At 41.1% G+C, this 22,582-nt stretch overlaps 1 protein-coding gene across 2 annotated transcripts in view; it reads right to left on the reverse strand.

Annotated features, from left to right (window-relative positions):
- DUSP23 (dual specificity phosphatase 23) overlaps positions 1–22,582 on the reverse strand; it is an 85,750-nt gene that overhangs the window by 44,285 nt on the left and 18,883 nt on the right. Inside the window, exon 3 of one of the 2 annotated variants that reach the window (XM_044060038.1) lies at positions 1,126–1,413. In XM_044060038.1, coding sequence (XP_043915973.1) covers positions 1,126–1,395 — 270 coding nt within the window. In that variant the 5' untranslated portion in view covers positions 1,396–1,413. The remainder of the gene's footprint in view (positions 1–1,125; positions 1,414–22,582) is intronic. The other variant, XM_044060037.1, reaches the window with a different exon arrangement.

A 22,582-nucleotide genomic window follows, 5' to 3' on the forward strand; every position in this document is an offset into this window, starting at 1 on the left:
TCAAACAGCACATGCATATCAACCTATTGGTTGTCTGAGTCCAACTGATGTAGGAAGAGCCACAGGAGTCTCCTCAACTCTAGCTAGTGAGACTATGTTTACCTGTGGGGTGTGGACCATGAGCCTTTGCTGGCACAGTTTAGGTACATGCTACTTAAGCCGGGAAGAAGGTCATGCTCTGGACAGTCTAATATGGAAAGACACTACTGATAGCCTTGGAATCACATTTTTTATACATTTCTTATACTTTTCTCATTATCAAACAACAGTTGCGAGTCTGATCCCTTGCTAGTCGATGGGCAAGTGGCAACTCACAAGAAAAGTGAGGCTGTCTTATAGGCAAGCCTTTGTTGTAGGAGGCTTCTGACAATTCCTGCCCTCTGGTTTGCTTAGCTTCCCTTCCTTCTCTGTTTGACAATAACTCATGACAACAGAAATAATGCTCCTGGTGGTTTCTACAGTAGCCATTAACTAACAATCTTTCTCATACAGATGCAGGTCTTGAGCTTCTCTTGTCATCTCTTGCAGGTAGCCTGACCAAACCTCTCACGACAATGTTTCATGTAGCATAACTTTCCCATACAGTCTAAACAATACTAGTACATGTTGCGGCTTATGATTCAACTGCTGGAGCACTCTGAAAGTTTATGCACTTTAGGCATATAATGTCGTATACTTTCTTACAGAATAATTTAAGATTAGGATCTGAACTATGTGAGTGACAAAAAATAAAAAGGACAGCACAGAGACTTGATAGCACACTCCTACTATGGCATGCTGTACATTCTCTAGGGCATGATGGTATTTCAGAAATATATCAAGTTGGGGCTATCAAAAGAAAAAATCCCAACAGATACTTACTGCAGACAGACAAACACAGATCAGTAGTTATTATGGCACATGTAAGTTTCTGAGGAGATGAAAAGGGTAATATCATACTTTTACAAGACATTAGTTTATCATATCTTCTTATTCATGCTCCTGACTCTGCTGCCTCACCCCATTAGTTGTACCTGTACACCCCCATTAGTTGTACCTGTACACCATCAACTATCTACATCAACTATTCACTTATCAACTCAAACACATCAGCAAAACTGCACAAACTGCAAATATTTCAATTACCTCTCCTTTGGCATTTGCATCTTCCACGATTTTCAGAAATCTTTTAATCTGGTCCAAAGAAGGCGAACAAAAGTCATCAATTTTTATGTGATGCATCTGTATTCCAGGGCAAGTATCATGATACGGAGGCTTCCGTTCACTTAACGTGATCAGGTGTCGAATGCCATATTCATACAAGTACTGATAATGAGCAGGCACTCTTGGCATGGCCATCCCTGCCAGCTTTTCTTTCACAAGCCAAGAGAAGTTGTGTGGAGGAGTTAAACTCATTGTTAACCCAATCTGTTTAAATCAGAATACAAAGGTCAAAACTTGAAATGCTATGCATTGTGAAGATGTTTTTATGGACTTACTACCTGAACTTTATTCTGTACACAGCACAACATACAGTCTTTCTCAGTGCATTAAAACTGTTCATTTACTAGTCATAACTCATGCAGAAGTACTACTGGATTACATTTACTGACTATGAAGTCACACCAACCCAAAAGCAATCAGCTAGGCATTACTCTTTTCTGGGCCCTTTTGGTACACAAATGGAAAGTATTTGCTGCTCTGTCAGTAACATTCAGAAAGAATCGTTTTACTAAGTTTACTGAGCAGTTTCAATATTATTTCAGACTCACATGGAATAGGCAATGAAGAAGGTTAGTGCACGACAGCAGACAGTATAAGTTGTATTAGGGTACTTCATCATAACTGTAGATCTCTGTATATGTAAGATTTGCAGCAGTGTTTTCACCACATGTTGGACTTAGCCAAAAGAGGATCTCCGACGTCTAGCCCAACTTCAACAGCAGTCAAATGTTCCCTGAGTAGGTGCAAATTTACCCTCCATACAGAGGATGTCAACCAGAAGCTCAAATGGTAATGTGAGAGTAACCCCTGCCATCTTCTGTTCCTTCCTGCAGCAGAAGACACCAAGTGTGACTGAGGCCCTAGCCTAGCTTGCAGAAGAGGGCTTCATTAATTCTGGGCAAATCAGGAAAGAGCAGTAGCAAGCAACAGCTACACTAGCCACAGGATATTTAGCCAAGTACATAAAAATGAAGGAAACCTAACATAACTACAAAAATATATGACCCCCTCTGCCATTGTGCAAATCCTTAATATATCTAAATGCATGTTTCCAAATACATATATTATCCAAAAGTCTGCCACAAGGCTACAACTTGTAAAATAACTGAAATTATCCAAGGAAAAAATGAGGACATATGGGACAGAAGTGAGGGTGGGTAGGAGCTCCTACTGCAGCAATGATCATATCAATTGAACGTCTGTGCTTACCGCAAGTATCTTCACACAACTATACAATATTCATTGTAAGGATCACTGTTGCAGTATATTGAAAATATCATAGGATCATAGGACATTATTAGGCTATTGCCACTGAGGCCCTTATAAGCCTAGCCAGGAGTTTAGTCCATGTTTACATAAATCAGCGCCCGATGCCCTTGTCCAGCAGGAACACGGGTGGAATCCCAGGGATGTATTTTCTATTTCCTATCTAGTTATCCAAGTTATGCTTAAAAAGGGGTAAAGAGGTACTCTGCTTGACTTGGAGGGGGAATCTATTTCACAGATGGGGGAGTCTCTGGGACACAAATCTGTCCTGCCAACAAGTCCTATTGATGTCATAGAACAGGTTGAGACCATGCATGCGGGTTACTTGAGTGGAACTTGACTTGCGGATATGCAGCAGTCCCATCAAGGCAGGGTCAGAGACCGCCTTGTATGCCACACAGAGATCACCTCTGAGGAGTCTGTATGAAACTGAGTAGAGGGATGGGGTTTTAGCCTACATGTATATGGCAGATTTTTTGAGGCCCTGGATTCTCCTGGTGAGGAACCTCTGTGCCCTGTGAGGAACATGCCGAACAGGGCGCTGTACTTAATAACGGGCCTTATAAGGGAAGAATACAGGGATGTTATGATCTCCTTGTCCCTGGATGAGATACCCTTACTTGTGAGGTGGGCCATGTAGAAAGCTTTCTGTACAATGGGAGCAACATGGTGGTCAAAAGTCAGGTTGCAATCAGTCTGGGTGCCCGAATCCCTCACGACTGATGTCATGCTTAGGACATTGCTATTAATATGATAATTTGTGGGGACGACACTCTCCGCAAAGGGGATGATGATGCATTTTTTGGTATTCAGCTTGTGGCCATGTTTCTAGCACCAGTCATTTGTTTGGTTGAGACCCTCTTGGAGGATATCCATATCAATAGGGGAATTGATGACAGCATCCAGAGTGCAGTCATCTGCAAATTCATTAGCCATAACTCACTGACTTCAGCCTGTACCTCAGAAAAGTATATCCCAGATAACAGAGGCCGCAAGACCAAACCCTGGAGTATTCGGCTCGATACGGGTCTACTGCTTGAGGTGGCTTCCCCTATTTTGACCAGGTGGGTTCTATCAGTGAGCCAGTTAGCTATCCATCTGGTAACATATGGATTGATGCCTAGTTGAGAGAGTTTATCTATTATGCCTGAGTGGGGAACAGTGTCAAAGGCTTTGGCCAGGTCAAGGTAAGCAGTGTGCACCATCTTCCCCTCATCCATGGCTTTGGTGACTGTCTCAAAAAAAGTCAACCAAATTTAACAGACATGACCTCACCTTGACGAAGCCAAAGTGTGTGGGATTGAGTGTTTGGAGGTTGCCAATGTCCTAGTTAATGAGGTCCATGATAATCCATTCCATGGCCTTGCAGATATATGGAAGGTTACCAAACAGTGAAAATGTCCCTCACCCTAACATGGGGTGGGTGGTTAATACTACCTATGAAAAAAGCAATGCTAATGTTTTAGAGTCCCATAAGTATGAAAAATAAACCCTATCTCAAAACAATTTCAGAGAATGTCAAACCTTATTGCCACCCCCTCCCCCCCTACACACACACACACACACACACACACACACACACACACACACCTCTGCTGCTTAAATATCCTGTATATCTCAGAGTAAGAGAAAAACTATGATAACACAATCAGACTTGTATGTCCTGTTATACTTACACACAGTCTCACTGTTCTGATGATTGAAGCTGTGGCCCTTGGAATTTCAACATGCACTCTTAAGACTATAGCATGCCTTTCAGGACAGCACAGGCAAAAACAGACCCAATTTCTACAATGAATATCCAGCTTTCAACGCTTGAAAAAAAGTTATAAAAATCTCAGCAGGCACCTCATGGATGTTTTGAGGTAAGATTAGACATTACTGCAGAAGGCTGCAATGGTGGCAGTTGCCTAGACCTTGGCATCCCTAGCTTTACTGTAGTCGCTGTAACAGAAGGTGATGCAGTTTGCTATCTAGTCTGATAGTCTAGATAATGCTGTACCCTGCCTTCCTGGCAGGAAAAAGACAAAGACTGATATTGTTAATCCTCGTTCATTCCTTATGCATGGGACAGAGTCCCCAGCTACCTCTATTCCTGGGAGCCTCTCATGGAAGGACATTCCTGAGCACCACAGAACCGAAAGATGCTCTTCCCCTGGAGGCCAAATCCAATTTGTAATGACTGATGAAGGTATGAGGCGTAGCCCAAGTTGCAGCTGCACAGATGTCATGTAAAGAAGCTCTGGCATGGAAGGCAGCAGAAGTTGCCACCAACCTTGTTGAATGAGCTTTCATGGTAGTAGGCAACGAGATATTACGTTGTGTATAAATGAAGGTCACACAGTCCTTCAACCATCTAGCTAATGTGACCTTAGCAACAGCAGATCCTAATCTAGGTCCAGAAAAGGCCAAAAATAACTGGTCAGATTTACGAAAGGGCCTAATCCTGTTTAAGTAAAAACAAATCTGCCTGTGGATATCTAGGGTATGTAGGCAATACTCTCTTCTGTTTGAATGATTGAGAAAGAAAACTGGCAATTCAATGGCTTGATTAATGGACATTTCAGAGATCACTTTAGGCAGAAATAATGGATTAGTTCTCAGAGACACTCTATCTCTATGAAAAATCAAGTATGGACTCTTGATACATAAGGCTTGAAGTTCAGAAATACGTCTGACAGAAGTAATAGCGACCAAAAACAAGGTTTTCCATGACAAATACTTGAAGTCGCAAGAAGAGGCTGGTTCGAAAGGTGACATTGTCAGAGCTTGTAGAACTAATAATAAATCCCATGGTTGAATAGGTTCTCTAAAAGGTGGCTTCAGATGCTTTACACCTTTTATGAAGGTCTTGCACAATTTATGAGACATAAGAGAGGAATCTTGGACACCCTCATGAAAATTAGAAATTGCAGCCAAATGAACTCTAATGGTAGAGGCCGACAGATCAGATTGAAACAGGTCGGCCAGATAGTCCAGTATTATCGACACTGGTGCTGAAAAGGGGTCTACTTGCTTATCTTTCAGCCAACATGTAAATCTTTTCCACTTGCTCAGATAAGTAATTCTAGTGAAAGACTTATGAGAAGCAATGAGAATATCACGTACTGGTAAAGAAAGATCATTCTGCCTGGCAATCAAGGGAATTGGAGTAGCCAAGCCGTGAGCTTCAGTCTGTTCAAGTTGGGATGAATCAGGTTCTGTGGGTGTGAGATCAACTCTGGGGTTGGATGGAGAATCCATGGTTGATCTAGAAGGTGAGGCCAAAGGAAGGGGAACCAAATCTGTCGAGGCCAATATGGTGCTATGAGGATCACCTTGCTCTTCAACTGACGGGTTTTCTTCAGAAAATGGGGAATGAGGGGAAAGAGTGGAAATGCGTAAAGAAGACCCGAGGGCCAATCGTGGACTAGAGCGTTCCTGGCTGACTGTCTCGGAGGGGGAATCAAGGCGAAGTAGTTGCTGCACTTGTAGTTGGTCGGGGATGCAAAGAGGTCGCACCAAGGACGGCCCCAGCAGTGGAAGATCTCTGTCGCTGTCAAGGGATTCAAGGACCACTCGTGAGGTTGAAGAATGCACCTGATGAGTCTGTCTGCTATCACGTTGGAAATCCCGGGAATGTGCATTGCTGGAAGAAATCGGTTGGTAGCCATCACCCTTGCCATATCCTCATGGCCTCTCAACAAAGGGGATAAGATCTGGTTCCACCTTGCTTGCTGATGTACCAGACCACCGCCATGTTGTCTGATTGAATCACAATTGTCCCAGATGGCAGCAGGGAATGGAATGCTTGCAACGCCAGAAGCACCGCCCTTAGCTCTAGAACATTTATATGCAGATGGGCCTCCAGTTCGGACCAAGTGCCTTGGACTGTCTGTCCCTGACATAACCCCCCCCACCCCACCCCATCAGGGAGGCATCCTTGGTCACTGTGGCCTTGGGTTGCTGGGGGGAGAAAGGGCGAGACCATTGTGAGAGATTGTGTCTCATCCACCAATTTAAATCCTGTTTGCATCTGTGGGTTACTCGAATCATGGCTGAAAGAGGATGCTGAAAAGGATACCATTGGGTGAGCAGTAGCCACTGTAGAAGCCTCATATGAAACCTGGCCAGGGGAACAATGGTGATGGAGGCTGCCATGGAACCCAACAGCTGTCGAGCCGAGTGAGCCGTGGATTTTTCCTTTGAAAGGATTGGACTTAGTTGTTGCCTCACCCTTAGAATTCTGTGCTCTGGAATAACAGCTCTGCAGTTTTGTGTGTCCAAGATAACCCCTATGAATTCTGTCGACTGAGAAGGGGTGAGATTGGATTTTTGCCAGTTTATGGTTATGCCTAGCCTTTGAGCAGTGAGGAGAGAGTATGCCAGGGCTTTTTCCAGTAGATGTCTGGTGGGGGCGGAAATGAGCCAGTCGTCTAGGTATGGAAACACCTGGAATCCTTGAAGTCGCAAGTGAGCTGTGACAACTGCCATGCACTTTGTGAACACTCTGGGGGCTGTAGAGTCCGAAGGGCAATACTCTGAACTGGTAGTGACTGGCTCCCGTATAGAAGTGCAGAAATCTTCTTGATGGCCTGTCTACCTTTATGTGGTAGTACGCATCTTGAAGATCTATACAGCACATCCAATCGCCTTTTTCCAAAAACGGGAGGATAGATTGTATTGTGATCATCCGGAATTTTTGTACTCTCGCAAACTTGTTCAATACACTGAGATCCAAAATTGGTCTCCAGTCCCCAGTTTTCTTTGGCACCAAAAATAGTCTTGAGTAGAATCCGGATCCTATCTGGTCTGGAGGGACTATTTGGATGACTCTCTTTCTTAGCAGCTTTTCTATCTCTAGTGCTGCTTCTTCCCTTTGACTGGGTGGAACGTCGGGAAGGTTTTTTGAAGAGACAGGACAAAGATCGAAGGGGATATGATAACCTCTGGTTATAATCCCTTGTAAAGAAAACACAACACATTGGAAAAAAGACTTTATCAACAGCAAAGCTTTTGGGTAGAACCCTTTCTCAATACTAATACAAATACATTCAACACATGAGTTGTTTTAAATAAGAGCCCACAGGTCACATGATAGCAGCCCATATCATATGACCATAAAATGAATATAATACTAATAAAACACATGAAAAGCATATAAACATAAAAATAATGCATATATACATCTACATATATGGCAATATAGCATAAGATATACACAAATCAGAGTTCTACCCAAAAGCTTTGCTGTTGATAAAGTCTTTTTTCCAATGTGTTGTGTTTTCTTTGGATTTTGGATTCTCTTACTCAGCGTTTATAATCCTTTGTACCCAGGAATCGGTGGTGATGGTTAGCCAAGCAGAAGGGTACAAGGAGAAACATCCCCCAACCACCTGCAGAGGAAAGGAGTTGGGCCGCTCTTCAGGAGCGCTGGTAGGACTGACCAGGGAAAGAATCCCTGGAACCCTGGTTATGTGGACCCCCTCTGCCCCAAAAGGATCGTCTTCCCTGTGAGTTTCCCCCTCTGCCCCTGGGGGAGAACTCGGCCTGTGTGTCACGGAAAGGACCCTGAGATTTCTTGAACCATATCTTCCCACTCTTTTGGTTTCGAGAGAAAGCACATTGAGGGGAAGAATAACGGACACCTATGGCAGAAAGGGTCTTACCGTCCTGTTCACATCTGGCCAGTGTGCTTTTAACTTTGGGCCCAAACAATGAGGAGGCCTCAATGGGGGCATTAAGAAAAGAAGACTTAAAGGGTTCCGCGAAGTTGCACAAGCGCATCCAGGTGTGTCGTCTCAAGACCGCAGCTGAACCTGCTGCTCCTTCTGATGCGTGAGATATCAGTCACATAGAAGAGTTAGACATAGATTCAATGGTGGCCAGCTGAGAGGCCACTTTGTCACAGACCTCATCAGACACGGCACCAGCCAAGGTTTCAGAGAGCTCAGAAACCAGATCCCTTTGAAGCCTGGTAAAATGTGCCATATAATTCAGGGACCTGATAGCAAAGGTCGCCGAAGCAAAGGTGCACTTCTCTGTCCCGTCCAGGGCCCGGGACTCTTTGTTAAGTGGATGGACAGTCTGGCTTTTTTCTTCTGCAGGATCCTTTTTGTTGCGGCCACCACCACCAAAGCATCCACAGGAAGAACTTTGGACCAATCGGGATCCGAAGCAGGAGGGGACAAGATCTTATCTGGCCTCCGGGGAATAGCTTCAACGGTATCAGGAGCCTTCCAAACACGCTGCACGATGAGCCGGACAAGTTCATTGGCAGGTGAAGTAACCCAAGAGGTAGGGGGCCAGGTGCAAAAGGCCTGCTGGAACACAGATTCCTCAGAGGTCGGATTAGAGGACTGTCAGTCACCTCTCTGTTTCAGGATTTCGAGGCTATCATCAAAGGATATCTCAGAGGGTGACCGAGGGGATCCTTCCCCGTCATCGAAATCTGTGTCTTCACTGAGGGACTCCTCTGTGGAGTCCATGTGCTTCCTCTTACATGAACCTTTCCGGTGGATCTCCTCAGTGGGAGAAGCTGGAGAAGACAGCGGAAAAGGGGATTCCTGAAGGAATATGTCCTGCGGCCCTTGCACCCGGTGTCCGCTAGATGCAACTTGTGAAACCAGTGTACCAGAGAAGGGCGGAGGTATAGACAGTCCGGTATCACCAGCAGCAGCGAAAGCCTTCTCCATCAGTTGGAAGGCTGGTCCACCCGAAGAGGAGTGTATGTTTAGGACAGGGGTCAGCCCTCCCCTAAATGGCTCAGCCTGCCGACCCGGAGTCCCTGGATAGCTGTGGAGAAGCAAGCTATGCATGTCACAGCTGACATCCTGGGTTGTAACAAAACTTTCCTGCCATGAAGGCAACTGAGGTTCCTTAGTGAGATCCATAAAGGGAACTGCAGAAGGGGAAGACTGTGCTACATCCATAGACTTCAAAAGGCAATGAAGGAGGAGAATAAGAAGGGGTCTTTGGAGATGAGTGATCACCTCCCAAGGAAGGATAGTTCCTGAGGGGTGGGATACCTCTGGCCAAGAGCACCTGATCCACAAGATGCAACAAATCATGTTTGGAAAGACTTCTAGTGGACCTTACGGAGACTGAGGGAGAAACAGGCCTGTCCACAGAAGAAGCAGACTCGGTGCCCATCTCATCTGACTGCACTGAGGACAATGGTGCCGAGAGAGACTGGACTACTGTTGTCTGCACCAAATCGGTGCCGAGGTCATTGTCTGCACCGACACAGGGATTGGTGCTGAAGTGGTTGTTGGTGCCAAAGCTGGAACTGACAAAACTGGAGCCAACAATAAAGGCGTTGGTTCCGAGGAAGATTTCGGAGCTGACGTGGTCAAGGTCTGCACCGACTGAATGGTCGGTGCCGATACAGTGGTAATGGTCTGAACTGAGGAGCCCCTCGGTGCCGATATATAGAAGGTTGCAGGAGAAGACGGAGCTGAAATCACTAATGGAGCCGAAGGCCTCGGTGCCAAAGGTCTATGCACCGAAAGCACTGGGGCTGACTGAGAAAGCTCTGGAGCAGAAACTTTAGCCTTTTTAGGTTTTGGTTGGTGGGAGTCCCCAGCTGGGGACAAAGGCAAAGATTTAGCCTTAGTAGGAACATCCATTTTCTTATGGGCTCTAGGAGGGGTTGAGACCTCCGACCCAGAAATAGCCTCTGAAAAGGGAGATTTTAAAAGTCCCTTCAGTATCAGCTTATTTTTCCTTTCCAACAAGGTTCTATAAGAAAAGTTCTCACAAATAGTATAGTGTGGGTCAACAGACAAATGGGAAGCTCCAAAACAATAAACACACCAAGAGTGTGCATCAGAAGTAGGCAGTTTGTGTCCACAATCAGAACACCACTTAAACCCCAGACTACCTTTTTTTATCTGCAATGTCAGCAAATTAATTAATAGAAAAGTACCAACAATGGTACAACAGAGTACCCAAAGGTATGAGAGAAAAAGGGAAAAAGATTACCAACGACGGTAAAGAGAGAATACCTAGCGGTAAAAGTAGTAAAGAAAAAGCAGAAAAAACTGAAGAAATTATGAACACTAGATGCGATAGGGTAAGAGACAATAAAATATGAACTTTTCTGACAGAAAAGTAAAGTAATCTGTAAAGCTATTAAACAATCGACTGTACTTAGCTCAAAAGAAGTAGCTTGACACGACCGAATGGCAACGCGGCAAATGAAATCTGAGGTAACAGGGGGAGGGGGATTGTGGGTAAGAATTTATCGCGAGAGTTTGAAGCTGACGCAAGCTTGAAAAATGGCCAGCTCGGTTCCGAGCTCGGAACCGATACCCATGCATAAGGAATGTGCGAGAATTAACAATATCAAATTAAATCTTACAGGAGGTTTATAACTCTTCTCCCAGTTGTAGGGATTGTGCCCAAGCTAGATAAGTTAGTCAACATGGTTTATTCCATTTCCCAGAAAGCTGAACAGGATTTTCTCTACCTCCAAAGACAGACCATACTGGACTAAAAGACCACTTGTGGACTCCACAGTTGTGGCAGTAGCCACAAAAAAGCATGCCCCTGAGGATATCCATTGCATACATCTTCCCAACAAAGACTCTAGAATGATGGACATATTAGAGAAGGGTGTTAAATACCCAGTACATTCTTTGTTAGAACTCAGAACTACATAGAGCTTATAGTTAGGCTTCAAAGGGACATTGCACAGAAAACAGCAGACACGGTGAAACAGTCTTGCAAGCAGGTTATTTATGCTCTCAATTAGAAACCCAAGTAGTGACTATAAGCACAGTTTCTGAGCAAGATTTCTTCCCTAGCTATGCAACTTACATACAATGCAATGGATGGGGCAGCTAGGGCAGCAGAATCAGGTCTAGCCAACAGGAGATAAGCCTAGTTGCAACTGATGATTTCCTGGACCACTTCAATGTGGCCTTTGTAATGCCCCCTTTGATGTACCAATATTATTTTGACAACAAATCACGGACAGACTGTCTAAATGTGAGCAACAGAGCACATCACTCCTTGCAATTGGGATTAAGTTAGCCACCCTTCAAAGTACCCAGAAAGGTGCCAAAAACTTGCTGTTTTGATGGTCTCAGCAAAGAAGTAACCCAACACAGGTTCTCAAAACAGAAAATAATTTCAGACCAGATGTCTTTCTAGAGGTAGAAGTGGACCAAACAACTAGGTAGGTAGGAGATCCTATTGAAGATTCTGCTCCTGTGATCCATGAAGGTTTGCCTGACTGCTGTCCTCTGGAGGCAGTAGGGGGATGTCACTCCTTGCACATTCTGGTGTTAATGGGCACTGTATTGGACTCATGGGTAAGGAGAATCATATTCAGAGGCTACTTTATTTCTCTTTTCAATGTCACCACCTGCCAAGACTTCCCACCTTCCTTCTGTGCCACCCAGATAGAGGGAAGCCACAGCAAAGGAGGTGCACCCCTCAACAATAAAGCAATCCAAAAGACCCATTAGACCAAACAGGATCCTTCTTCTTCCAGGTTCTTTTTAGTCCCCCAAAAGACGAAGGACCTCAGGCAGATTCTTGTTCTCAGTTGGTTCAACAAGCATGTGAAGTGAGAGTCTTCCTGGAGATTAACAATGCAGCCATTTCTACCATCTCTGCAGGCAGGGGATTGTATGTTCTCTGTAGATCTCCAAAATACAAATCTCCACAAAAAAACTGATCAAGTATCTTCACTTCCAGGTCAGAGATAATCATTTTAATTTCTGGGCCATTCCATTTGATTGCATCACAAGCCCTTAGGTGTTCACCTAATGTATGGTACTGGTCATGGCCCACTTATGACACATCCACGGAGAAGCTTTGCACAGCAATATAGTACTTGCTTCACATGAGTCTGTCTTTGGATGTGGCTATGCTGATGGTGATCTCTAACCTTCAATCTTCCCAGAATCTGATCTTCATAGGTTGCAAGATCAACACTCTAAATTATCTGGCAAGTTTACGTGAAGAAACAGTCTCAACAATGAGGGAAGAGGTCTTAGTCCTACTTCTTCAGGACAGCCTGTCTGCAGCAAGCACCCTAAAGGTACTAGGGTTAATGGTTGCCTCAATCCAAATGGTCCCATCATGCCAGGCTCAACATGAGAAAACTGCAATGGACCTAACAGACTCAATTGGGCCAATCTATCACATAACCAAACTGCCGAAAGCTGTGAGAAAAAAGTATTCAATGGAGGATCCATTCACAATATTTGACAACCAGATCTCTATTTACTAAGTCAATTGCTAAGGCGACTGTAATTGTGGACACATCTTCCCTTAGGTGGTGGTGGGGGGAGACATCTCATGAACAATATAGTACAAGGTCTGTGGACTACAGAAGAGGCATCCTTGCACATCAATGTTCTTAAGATAACTGAAGTCCCCCTAGCACAACAGGCATTTCAGGAATGTGCTTCATCGAGGTGCAATTACCACAAAATAAGACAACATGGCAGTGGTATGGTATATCTATAAGCAAGGGGAACCCATTCTTATTCACTGTGCAGAGAAGTAATGAAGGTGCAGGAATGGGCACTTTCTAATAGCAATGGACATACTGGGCCATCCAAAGTGACTGCTGACAAATTGAGCAACCAGATTCTGCTTCCCCACAAATGGTCTCTCAATACCAGAGTGGTATAGAAATGGAGACAACCTTATTGCGATCTTTTTGCTTTGCTATTCAACACCAACTTTCTTGCCAGACTTAGTTCCCCTTGCTGTGTCCTCATCTACTGAAGAGTCTCCTGTCTCCTCATAGAGCCCTGCTCTATTATCTCACCTGTCCTGAATGCCAGACATTTGATCCTGCAATCTAACCGGCTGGTTTCTTCAGTTCCCCTGATTGGGAGGAACTCTCAATTCCCTCCTGAGGTTGTAGATCTTATTATGGCCTCTTAAAAAAATTACTCCAAAAAGATTTTCAGAGACAAATGGAAAAGTTTTATTTGTGGGCCCAAGGCAGAACTGTCTCCCCTATGTCTGCATCATAAGAAGAGGTCTTAAGCTACCTGACAGAGTTATACAGCAAAGGGGATAGCTACTACTCAATCAAGTTCACATGGAAACTATCTCATCCTTTCGCAAAGGCTTTTCAAGCCAGACTCTGGCTGGACAATGATCCTGCACAGCCATTCTTAAAGGTACAGTATCTTCCATTCAAGATCCCCCTTAACTAGACAAGCACCATTCAGAAGCCCCCTTTAACTAGACCAGCACCAGCTTGAGATCTACATTTTACGTCAGAAATCTTGATGAGATCTGCCTTTGAACCAGATAATAAATTCCTATCATGGAAGACAGTTTTTCTTGAGTTCATTACTACAGCAAAGAGGATTTCAGAGTTGCACGTCTTGATCTCACAAGTACCCTTATATAGATCCGGAGCATATCTAAACAATCCTTACCTGGTTTGTGATTTACTGTGGAGTTGACTGGTAAGAGAAGTTTTATTTGAATTTATATTTTATTTGTCATCACTGTTTTTTACGGTTAGTAGGTACGAAGGGATAGCTTGTTAACAAGATTTACTCTTATTCATATTTTGTTGTTTTGCCTTTAATTTCACTATTGGTTGTTTTCTTTTACAATATTGTATTTGTTGAAAGCTGAATATGAATTCCTTAAATGAGTATGGAATTAATGATTTGCTAATGCACAAATATCTTGTACAGTGTAATAAATGCTATGCATATTTAAAGGTAACAGCTGATAACACTGGTGATCTGTGTTCCTTGTGTCAAAAGCAGGATGATTTGCTTACCATTGTTAGAGGTAAATCTAGACTTAATGACTATGATTGTATTTGTGCAATTGGCACGGTTTGGAAAACTGTATCATATATTAATGACTGGACTGATGAGATAAATAATGTTAGACAAAGAACAAATATCATGTTTAGGAAAACCCTATGAAACAAGATGATGCTCCTGACAACTTTGGAATTCTGGATGCAAGTATTCAGCAATCTGGGGATATGGACTGTTTAGAAGGAAACAAAAAAAGAAAAAGTTCACAACAAATAACAAGGAAGAAAAGAAACTGATCAATGTCTGTGAAGTAAAGAGAATATGTACTAAAAAGGACACTGCTTTATGTAACACACAGATTACAAGAAATTATAATATTTTTCTATCAGAAAACCTTCAGTCTACAAAAAAAAGGCATCATTTTTCCAAATGAGAAGGTAGAAAAAAGAGGGAAGGGGCAGGTGAAAAGGAAGAAATCAAAACTGAACGTGGAAGGACTGAAGAACATTACTGTAAAAAAAGGAGAGAAAGACAGATGTTGACTACATGACTCAAGCTGTGGATGTACAACACCAAATGGATGAGAATTTAATACCAAATGAAAACAGTGGGATTAAAAAACTAATAGTGATGAAAATCTATCCCTTGTAACAATTGATAGAGCAAATATTACTACATTATTTATTTTATTTTACATTTGTTGACTGGGATAGTCCGACTGGATTAATGTCCATTTTCAGCAGAGGCCCGGGGAGAAAAGCTCCAAGGTAGACAGATAAGTAATAACAAAGAAGGAATATTACAGATATGATATTTTCAAAAACAACATAAGCAGACATGAATAGATAATATCACAAGTTCGATTTACCCCTGGTAACAGTCAGGGGAAAAATTAAACAGTACTTTGATTAATAGATTATATACATTCATGGTGAGAGTTAGCCAGGCTTGTTACAGTGGCAAAGCCAGTTTAGTGCCAGATGTTGTTTGAATTTAGCTTTGAATTGGCATACGGAGGAGAGCAAAGTAATGTCAGCTGGAAGTAGGTTCCATGCTCTGCCTGCAGAGTTTGCAAAGAGGGAGTCATCGGCTGCATTGTTAATTTTAATTGTCTGAATTTGTAGTCTGTTTGAAGATCGAAGCAGTCTTGGATTGTTGTAGGGGGTGATAATATTTTTAAGAGCTGGTGTGTTATCTGGATAATAGAGGAGTTTATTATCCATAATCATAAGGTTATATTGGATTAGACTGGGAAGTTCTAGCCACCCAAGCTGTTTAAGGTTGATGCAATGGTGTGTTCTAAAAGGCAGGCCAGTGGCAAACCTGGCAATGTGATTGTAACAGATTGAGAGTCTATTAAGTACAGTTTTATTTAGATTAGAGAGAAGGGGGGGGTGCATATAAAAGTGTTGAAAGCAGGTGAGAGCGAGCTATGGCAAACTTAGCTGGAGGGGTTAGGAAGGTTTTTATTCTATACAGTGCCCCAAGATTTTTTTATTGATGGTTTTGATTGTTTGGTTTACATGAAGGTCAAATTTTAGGTTATTATCGATAATGACTCCTAATAGGTTTGTAGAGGAGTCGGGGGTGATTATTGTGCCATCTTTTGCATTTAATAAAATTTTAAATTTAAAAATTTAATTTAATTTAATCATTTGCATTTATTAAAAGCTAAAGATTCTTCAGAGCAGGTCAGCAAAGATATTCTTATAATTGGAGATTCAATTATTAGAGGAACTTATACTCATATTTGCAGAGAAGATAATGAACATCGAATAGTGTTATGCTTGCCAGGAGCAAAAATAGAAGATGTGATACAAGCCTTGGAACGCCTAAAGGTAAGAAGTACGGACCTGTTTTTATTCATGTCTGTACAAATGATCTCATTTGCAAGGATTTTCTGACTCTTAGTAGGGAACTGACAGCTGTTTTAGATAGTATAGCTTGTACTGGTGTTAGGACATATTTTTCACAAATCACCTACAGAAAACAATAGTCAGGTTACCGTGAATGAAAAGATTTTTTGGGTAAATACCTACATGGAAAAAATGTCTTACTTTAAAAAGTGGAAATGTATAGAGCATCCAAGCCTAGTTTTGGGCACACACGTGTTCAGACGGGTCTACTTCAGAAGAACAAAACACTAGTAGACTGACATTTACAAGGCCAAGACAAAAAAACAAACATTCATAATCCTGACAAGTCATATCACCGATTATCAAATGACAGACATTCACAAACCTGATTACCCAAAATATCGACATAAACAACCAAATGTGTGATCTTTGCCATCATCGGGGTAACCATGTACATCCAAGAAAACTACAACTTTACAAATACCCAAGCTGAAAAGTCTTCCAAAATGAAAGTAAACAGTGCTGCATATTATAGGTTCGTAGGCTGGTACTAGGCTATCAGCCCTGGGGCCTATACAAGCCTAGCCATATGTTTATGTTTAATTTAATCTAATTTAATTTAATTTAAATTATGTTTCCCTACTGCATTTACCTCTAACGTACAACTCATTGCACAGAACATATTTCTTAACTTAAGCAATTCTACACTATTCACGGGTCTTCCATTACATTCACACACCACTTAACATTTGCAACCGCAGTATTTCCTTCTGTTTCTACATCTCTCTAAATACAACCATCTAAATTATATTTCCTTACTTTTTCGTGAAATGAAACTATAATCCATACTTCCAACCATGCCTGCAGTTTCCTACAACACGTCTGCCATGTTTCTAAACACATTCATTAGGAACTACAAATATTTAAAGTGACAGATCACTATATAAACAGAATACATTCTCATCTTTGTGATTCTACTACACAGCAGTTAAATTGCTACTTATAAGGTTGTTGTTGTCTGTCTTTTTCCCGGTAAGGGGTCGGCACAGCGGAACTCCGGTCCGCTAATGATTGGCAGTAGCATTTTATGAAACGCCAAGGTGCCAGCTCGACACCCAACCTTCAACGAAGGCACGCCCAGTTACGCACGCATGTCTTTCGAACGCTACCCAACCGCGGGGAGGACATGTAGACTCCACACAGAAGGCACTCCTAAGCCACGCTGAGAATCAAACGGGAGAACCTCTTGCTGTGAGGTAACAACGCTACTGCTGTACCACCGCGGCAATTATAAGGTAAACACTAAAATTAATTTAATTTGTAATATTTACATTTTAGCAGGGTGGGTGCCCCCCTACACCCCCCCATGGGGGGCTGTGTCCCCCAACCCCCCCTGCAAATTAAAGTTTCAGTTATGTGAAACTTCGACATTATATTCTCAGTCTTTTAAATGTCAGCCTACTAGTATTTCCTCCTTCTGAAGTTGACCCGTTCAGACAGGATGGAGTGCATGTCAAGATCAGTGAAGAGAATTTCTGCAACAGATATTTTGCAACATTTGACAAACACTAGGCAGGATTTTTGCCAGGTCGAAAATGTAACAGTTCACGGATAGCAACAATTTTATGCATCTCTGATTTTTGTTAGGAGCATTAATAATAAAGTTTTTTTTTTAAACTGGAAAATTTGCTACGTTTCCAGAAGATTGATGTTGTTATTGTTTGTGAAACATGGTTAAAGAGCAATGACTGGAAACCAGTTCTGTCAGGGTATACATGTTTTTACTGTAACATTCTAACAAAAAAATCAGGTGGAGGTGTTATGATAGATATTAAAGATAGCTATGAGACCTGTGCTTATTACATGGTCAGTGGTAACACCAATGCTATAGACTGTGTAACTGTGACAATAAAGACAACCCTGGAACATATAACAATTGGAATGTATAGCCCACCAAAGTCAAATGCAGATGACATAGAGGAATTCATACATTTCTTGCATGAAACACAGGAGGGAAGAATAATATTAACTAAGGACTTAAATTTACCAGAACCAAACTGGAATAATATTGATTCAACAACATTAGTAAGGATATTATTCACAATGTATATTCAGAAACAACAATTGCATCAGACTATAAATAACCTACCAGGGGAAGGAGCATACTAGACATTGTTTGTGTTCAGAAAGAAATTACTGTTACTTCAAGTCAAGTTTTACCAATGTTGATGCGCAGTGATCATGGGAGTTATAAAGGTTAATTTGTTGCTAGATAATTCTACTAAACTGAAATGTAAGCCAATGCACAGAAGGTTAATTATAGATTATATGGAAGCAATACAGTCACTATGTAAAAGTAACTGGAGTGAGGTGTTTAGTGGAAAAACTGAAAACTGTAGACGGAATATGGAAAATTTTGAAACAGAAATTGTTTGAGTGCAAAAAAAAAGGATCTAGGCATACAATGTTAGGGGGATATATTTCCATAAGAACAAGATATCTGACTAAGGTGAGAGACAAAAAAGATAAGAAATAGAAGAGAGGTCATACTACAACTTTGAAAACTGAAATAAACAAGCTGGACAAACAGATTAAGCATATTGTGAGACAAGATCAAAAATAATCTGAAGACAATTTAGATATTAAGCATAACAGAAAAGCTTTTTACAGATATACAAGATGTGGAAGGAGTAAAGACATACAAACTGATAAACTGTGTGCAGATTCTAAAATGTATTCTAAGACATAACAGATTATAGATATAGTTTCAAAATCTTATGCAAACAGTTGGCTCCACAAACAGGGTGATAAACTGTCCTAGTGACATCCAGATAACCTCAGATACTGGAATCAAATTTTAGATTATAATGAAAAAGAACTAAGCAAACCGGATCCAAACAAGGCCCAGGGAGGAGAATGAATTAGTAACAATGACCTGAGAACACTTAAGCCAGAACTTTCGGTACCATTATATCTAGTATTCATTAGGTCATATAACTACGGGGAGATTCCTCTATACTTAAGGGAAAAGGGAGTAGGGCAAACCCAGAGTCATACAGATCCTTAAATCTACTTTCATATTGTGGAAAAATAATGGAGAACGTAATACTGGATAAGTTATTGTCACAACTGGATAGGTTAGGACTTGAAACCATATATCAGCATGCATATATTGAAAATAGATCTATTACCACCTGTAACATGATGTTCTATGACAATATAATAACAGCTATGAATGAAAAATTGTGCTGTGATGTATTTTATATACATTTAACTTCAGTATTTGACAAGGTCATACACAAAACGCTGATCAATAAATTAGAACAACTAGGTATTGACGTACTCTTGATAATATGGATAGCTGCTTGGCTTACAAATAGGACACGACAAGTATAATACAGCAACTGGATAGGTGAAATCCTTGGTTAAAGTCCCACAGGGCTCTGTCCTAGGCCCTTATTTGTTCAGATTGTATCTTTCAGAACTTTTTCATCTGAAGTGTTCTAAAGTCTATATGCAGACGACCTGAAATTGGGTAAACTACATTTGTTACAGATAAGGCATATTTGCAAAATAATTTGACTAAATTGTCCATTTGGGCACAAGAGAATAATATGCTGATAAATATATCAAAACCTAAGCATATCAGATTTGGAAGACATAAATTGAAAGGTGAATATTTAATACAGCACGCAGTGATTGAAACTGTAGACTCATTTAAAGACCTGTGTATAAGGGTGGATCCATCTATGACATTTTTTAATCATATCATCCATTTGGTCAATGATAGTTATAGAATTATAGGTTGTATAAAAAGATTTGTAAAGTCTAGGAAATCAAAAATTATGAAGTCATTGTTTGTTAGTTACATTAGACCTAAACCTGAGTATGGAATAACAAAATGGATACCCTATAAGAACACAAAGATGAGTAAACTGGAAAGAGTACAGAGGAAATATACCAAGGGCATCCATGGATGTGAAAATTTAAGTTATTATGAAAGACTAAAATATATGAACTTGTACAGTATCTCTTGCAGATATCTAAGAGGAGATCTTATTTCAGGTATATAGGGCATTTAGAAACAACTACCTCTGGGAATGTCTGGGGTTATCAAAGAGCACTAGAAAATCATCAGACAACCTATGTAGAAGACTCTATAGGAATAAATTGGCTCTCTGACAGAGTAGCTGATGCATGGACCAGACTACCAAATTACATTAAAGCAAGTACTAGTTTAGATATTTTTAAGAACAGCCTGGACACTTATGGGAACAAGTGTTTTGGTAAATTGTCAGTCAGAAGGGCATTAATGCCCGTGCTTGAAATACTTGCATGTATGTATGTATCTATGTACATCGCTTTCTAGTAGAATAGTGTCTCTCAAGGAACAAAGCATTCCTTTCGACCCAAAGTTGCTTCACAGAGTAACCTGAATCAATATATTAATTTGACTGCATTTTATTCTCCCCCAAGTACTCTAATAAAGAGAAGTACCATCTGCACTGCTTGGATGTTCATAGACAACTGAGATTTTATTTGGACCATATGAAGGAATTTAAGGAGCTAAGTTTGATTACATTCCCAAGATTACATCCGCAAAATGGATTATGGACTGCATCTCTTCTTGCTACAACAAGGCAGGTAAGGTGCTAACTGTCTCACCAAAAGCGTATTTGGTCAGGGCTCAAGCCTTGTCTATGGCCTTTCTAGGAAATCTTCCCCTCCATGACATTACAGGAGTGGCCACCCTGTCTTCTTTGTTTCCTTTTGCTAAGCATTATAGCCTTGATTCTATCTCCAAAGTAAGGGCTTCTTTTGGAACAATCATTTTGAAAAACTTACAGGGGCAGGCTGCCCAATTAGCTGAGGAATCTGTCCTGCTGTTCCAGTATCCAGACAGAACCTGGGAAATATGTAAATAATGAACTAATTGGAACTTTTATTTCTGTGGTCTCTGCCTGGACACTGGAATAACCTGTCCACCATCTCCTTTCAAACTGTTCTTTCCTGATTTGAGGAGATTTTGTTTGGGTGGTACAAATTAATTCACATTTTTTCTTTAGAGCTAGTAGTTCTATAATGGGGGGCATTCTTGATCTGGAGGATTCAACAACAGGGAGAGATTAGGGTAGGAAGGAGTTTGAGCTTGTGAAGAGTTTGTTACCATCATTACTGAGCGGTAAAGGCACAAGTACAGCTGTTCCAGTGTCTGGCAAGAGACCAAAGAAATCCAATATTCTGGTAAGGACATAACTCCTTACTGTCACCATATAGTATATGTTTACAGTTAATTAAACTTTATGTTAAGTGCCACATATTAACCTACTTTTTGGCAACAGAATGCAAATTTTTCATAGTGCATCAAACTTTGGAATTTGGGAATCCAGTTCTACTCAGTCTGATAATTCTTCCTAAATAGGCACATCTATAGTATCAAAGTCACGTGCAACAGCAAGTCTGATTCTTTTTTTTTTTTTAATTAGGAAAAAATGAAAATGTTCAGTTTTTCACATTAACATTGAAACAAGTGATATTACAGTCTTTTTACATATGAAATCATTCATTCACATACAGTAAACTCATTTTCCATATTTTACTTACGGTTCTAGTAAACCACTAAATTTCCATGTTACAGCTCTTTAATTTGGCTTGAGAAGCCATCAGTTGAACTACCAGCATTCCTGAAGCTACATGATATGATGTCTGAAAACGCTGGTGTCAAAAACATAAGTTGTAACTAATTGTGAGTGGAACTGCACAGAAGCCAGAACAGGTCCAGTGTAGAATAATCCTTCATGCTGAATGCAAACAAGAAGGTAGATAGTTAACAACTGCATCTTTAAAGAGAAGACGAAACAAAACAGGTACTCCTGAAAGAAAGACTTAGCACATTCTGTAAGTGGAATAAGAATCTTTCATACATAAGGCATTTATTGCCCACTAGGAATCATGGGGTCAAGGATCTACAGGTGTTTTATGCATGCCAGAGCTGAAACACAGAATGCAAAACTGATTTTGGACAAGTTCATGATTCACTGATAAGAGACACAACTGTATATGGTATAAAAAAATAATCGGTCTGAAGGTAGGATACTTACAGAAACAGACCCGACACTTGAAAAAAGCATTGAGTGTGTGAAGAGCGAGAGAAGTTTCAAGTATGCATCTTAACTGTATCACCAAAAAACTTGAAGTGTGCAAAATAAAAAAAAAATTATGAGTGAACATGAGGCCGAAATAAAGTCCAAATAAAAATTATATCATTAGCAACCATATTGTAACCAGTATGGAGACTGATAAAAAATATAGTAAGATTCCACATACAGTGTAAGATATGGTGCTACCGGCTCAGGAACACAAGCCATAGCACCATTATTCGTGTCTGCAGGTAATTTAGAGGTCAGAATAAAAAGTCTGTTACCACATCAATTGCAAGATATGGTGCTACAGGCTTGGGAACATGTCATAGCACCATTATTCTTATCTTGTATGCAGTTTAGAGGTCAGAATTATACTTTT

Source organism: Protopterus annectens, chromosome 1.part2 (genome assembly GCF_019279795.1).
Source record: "Protopterus annectens isolate FY-2018-M chromosome 1.part2, PAN1.0, whole genome shotgun sequence".
NCBI classification, from domain to species: domain Eukaryota; kingdom Metazoa; phylum Chordata; order Ceratodontiformes; family Protopteridae; genus Protopterus; species Protopterus annectens.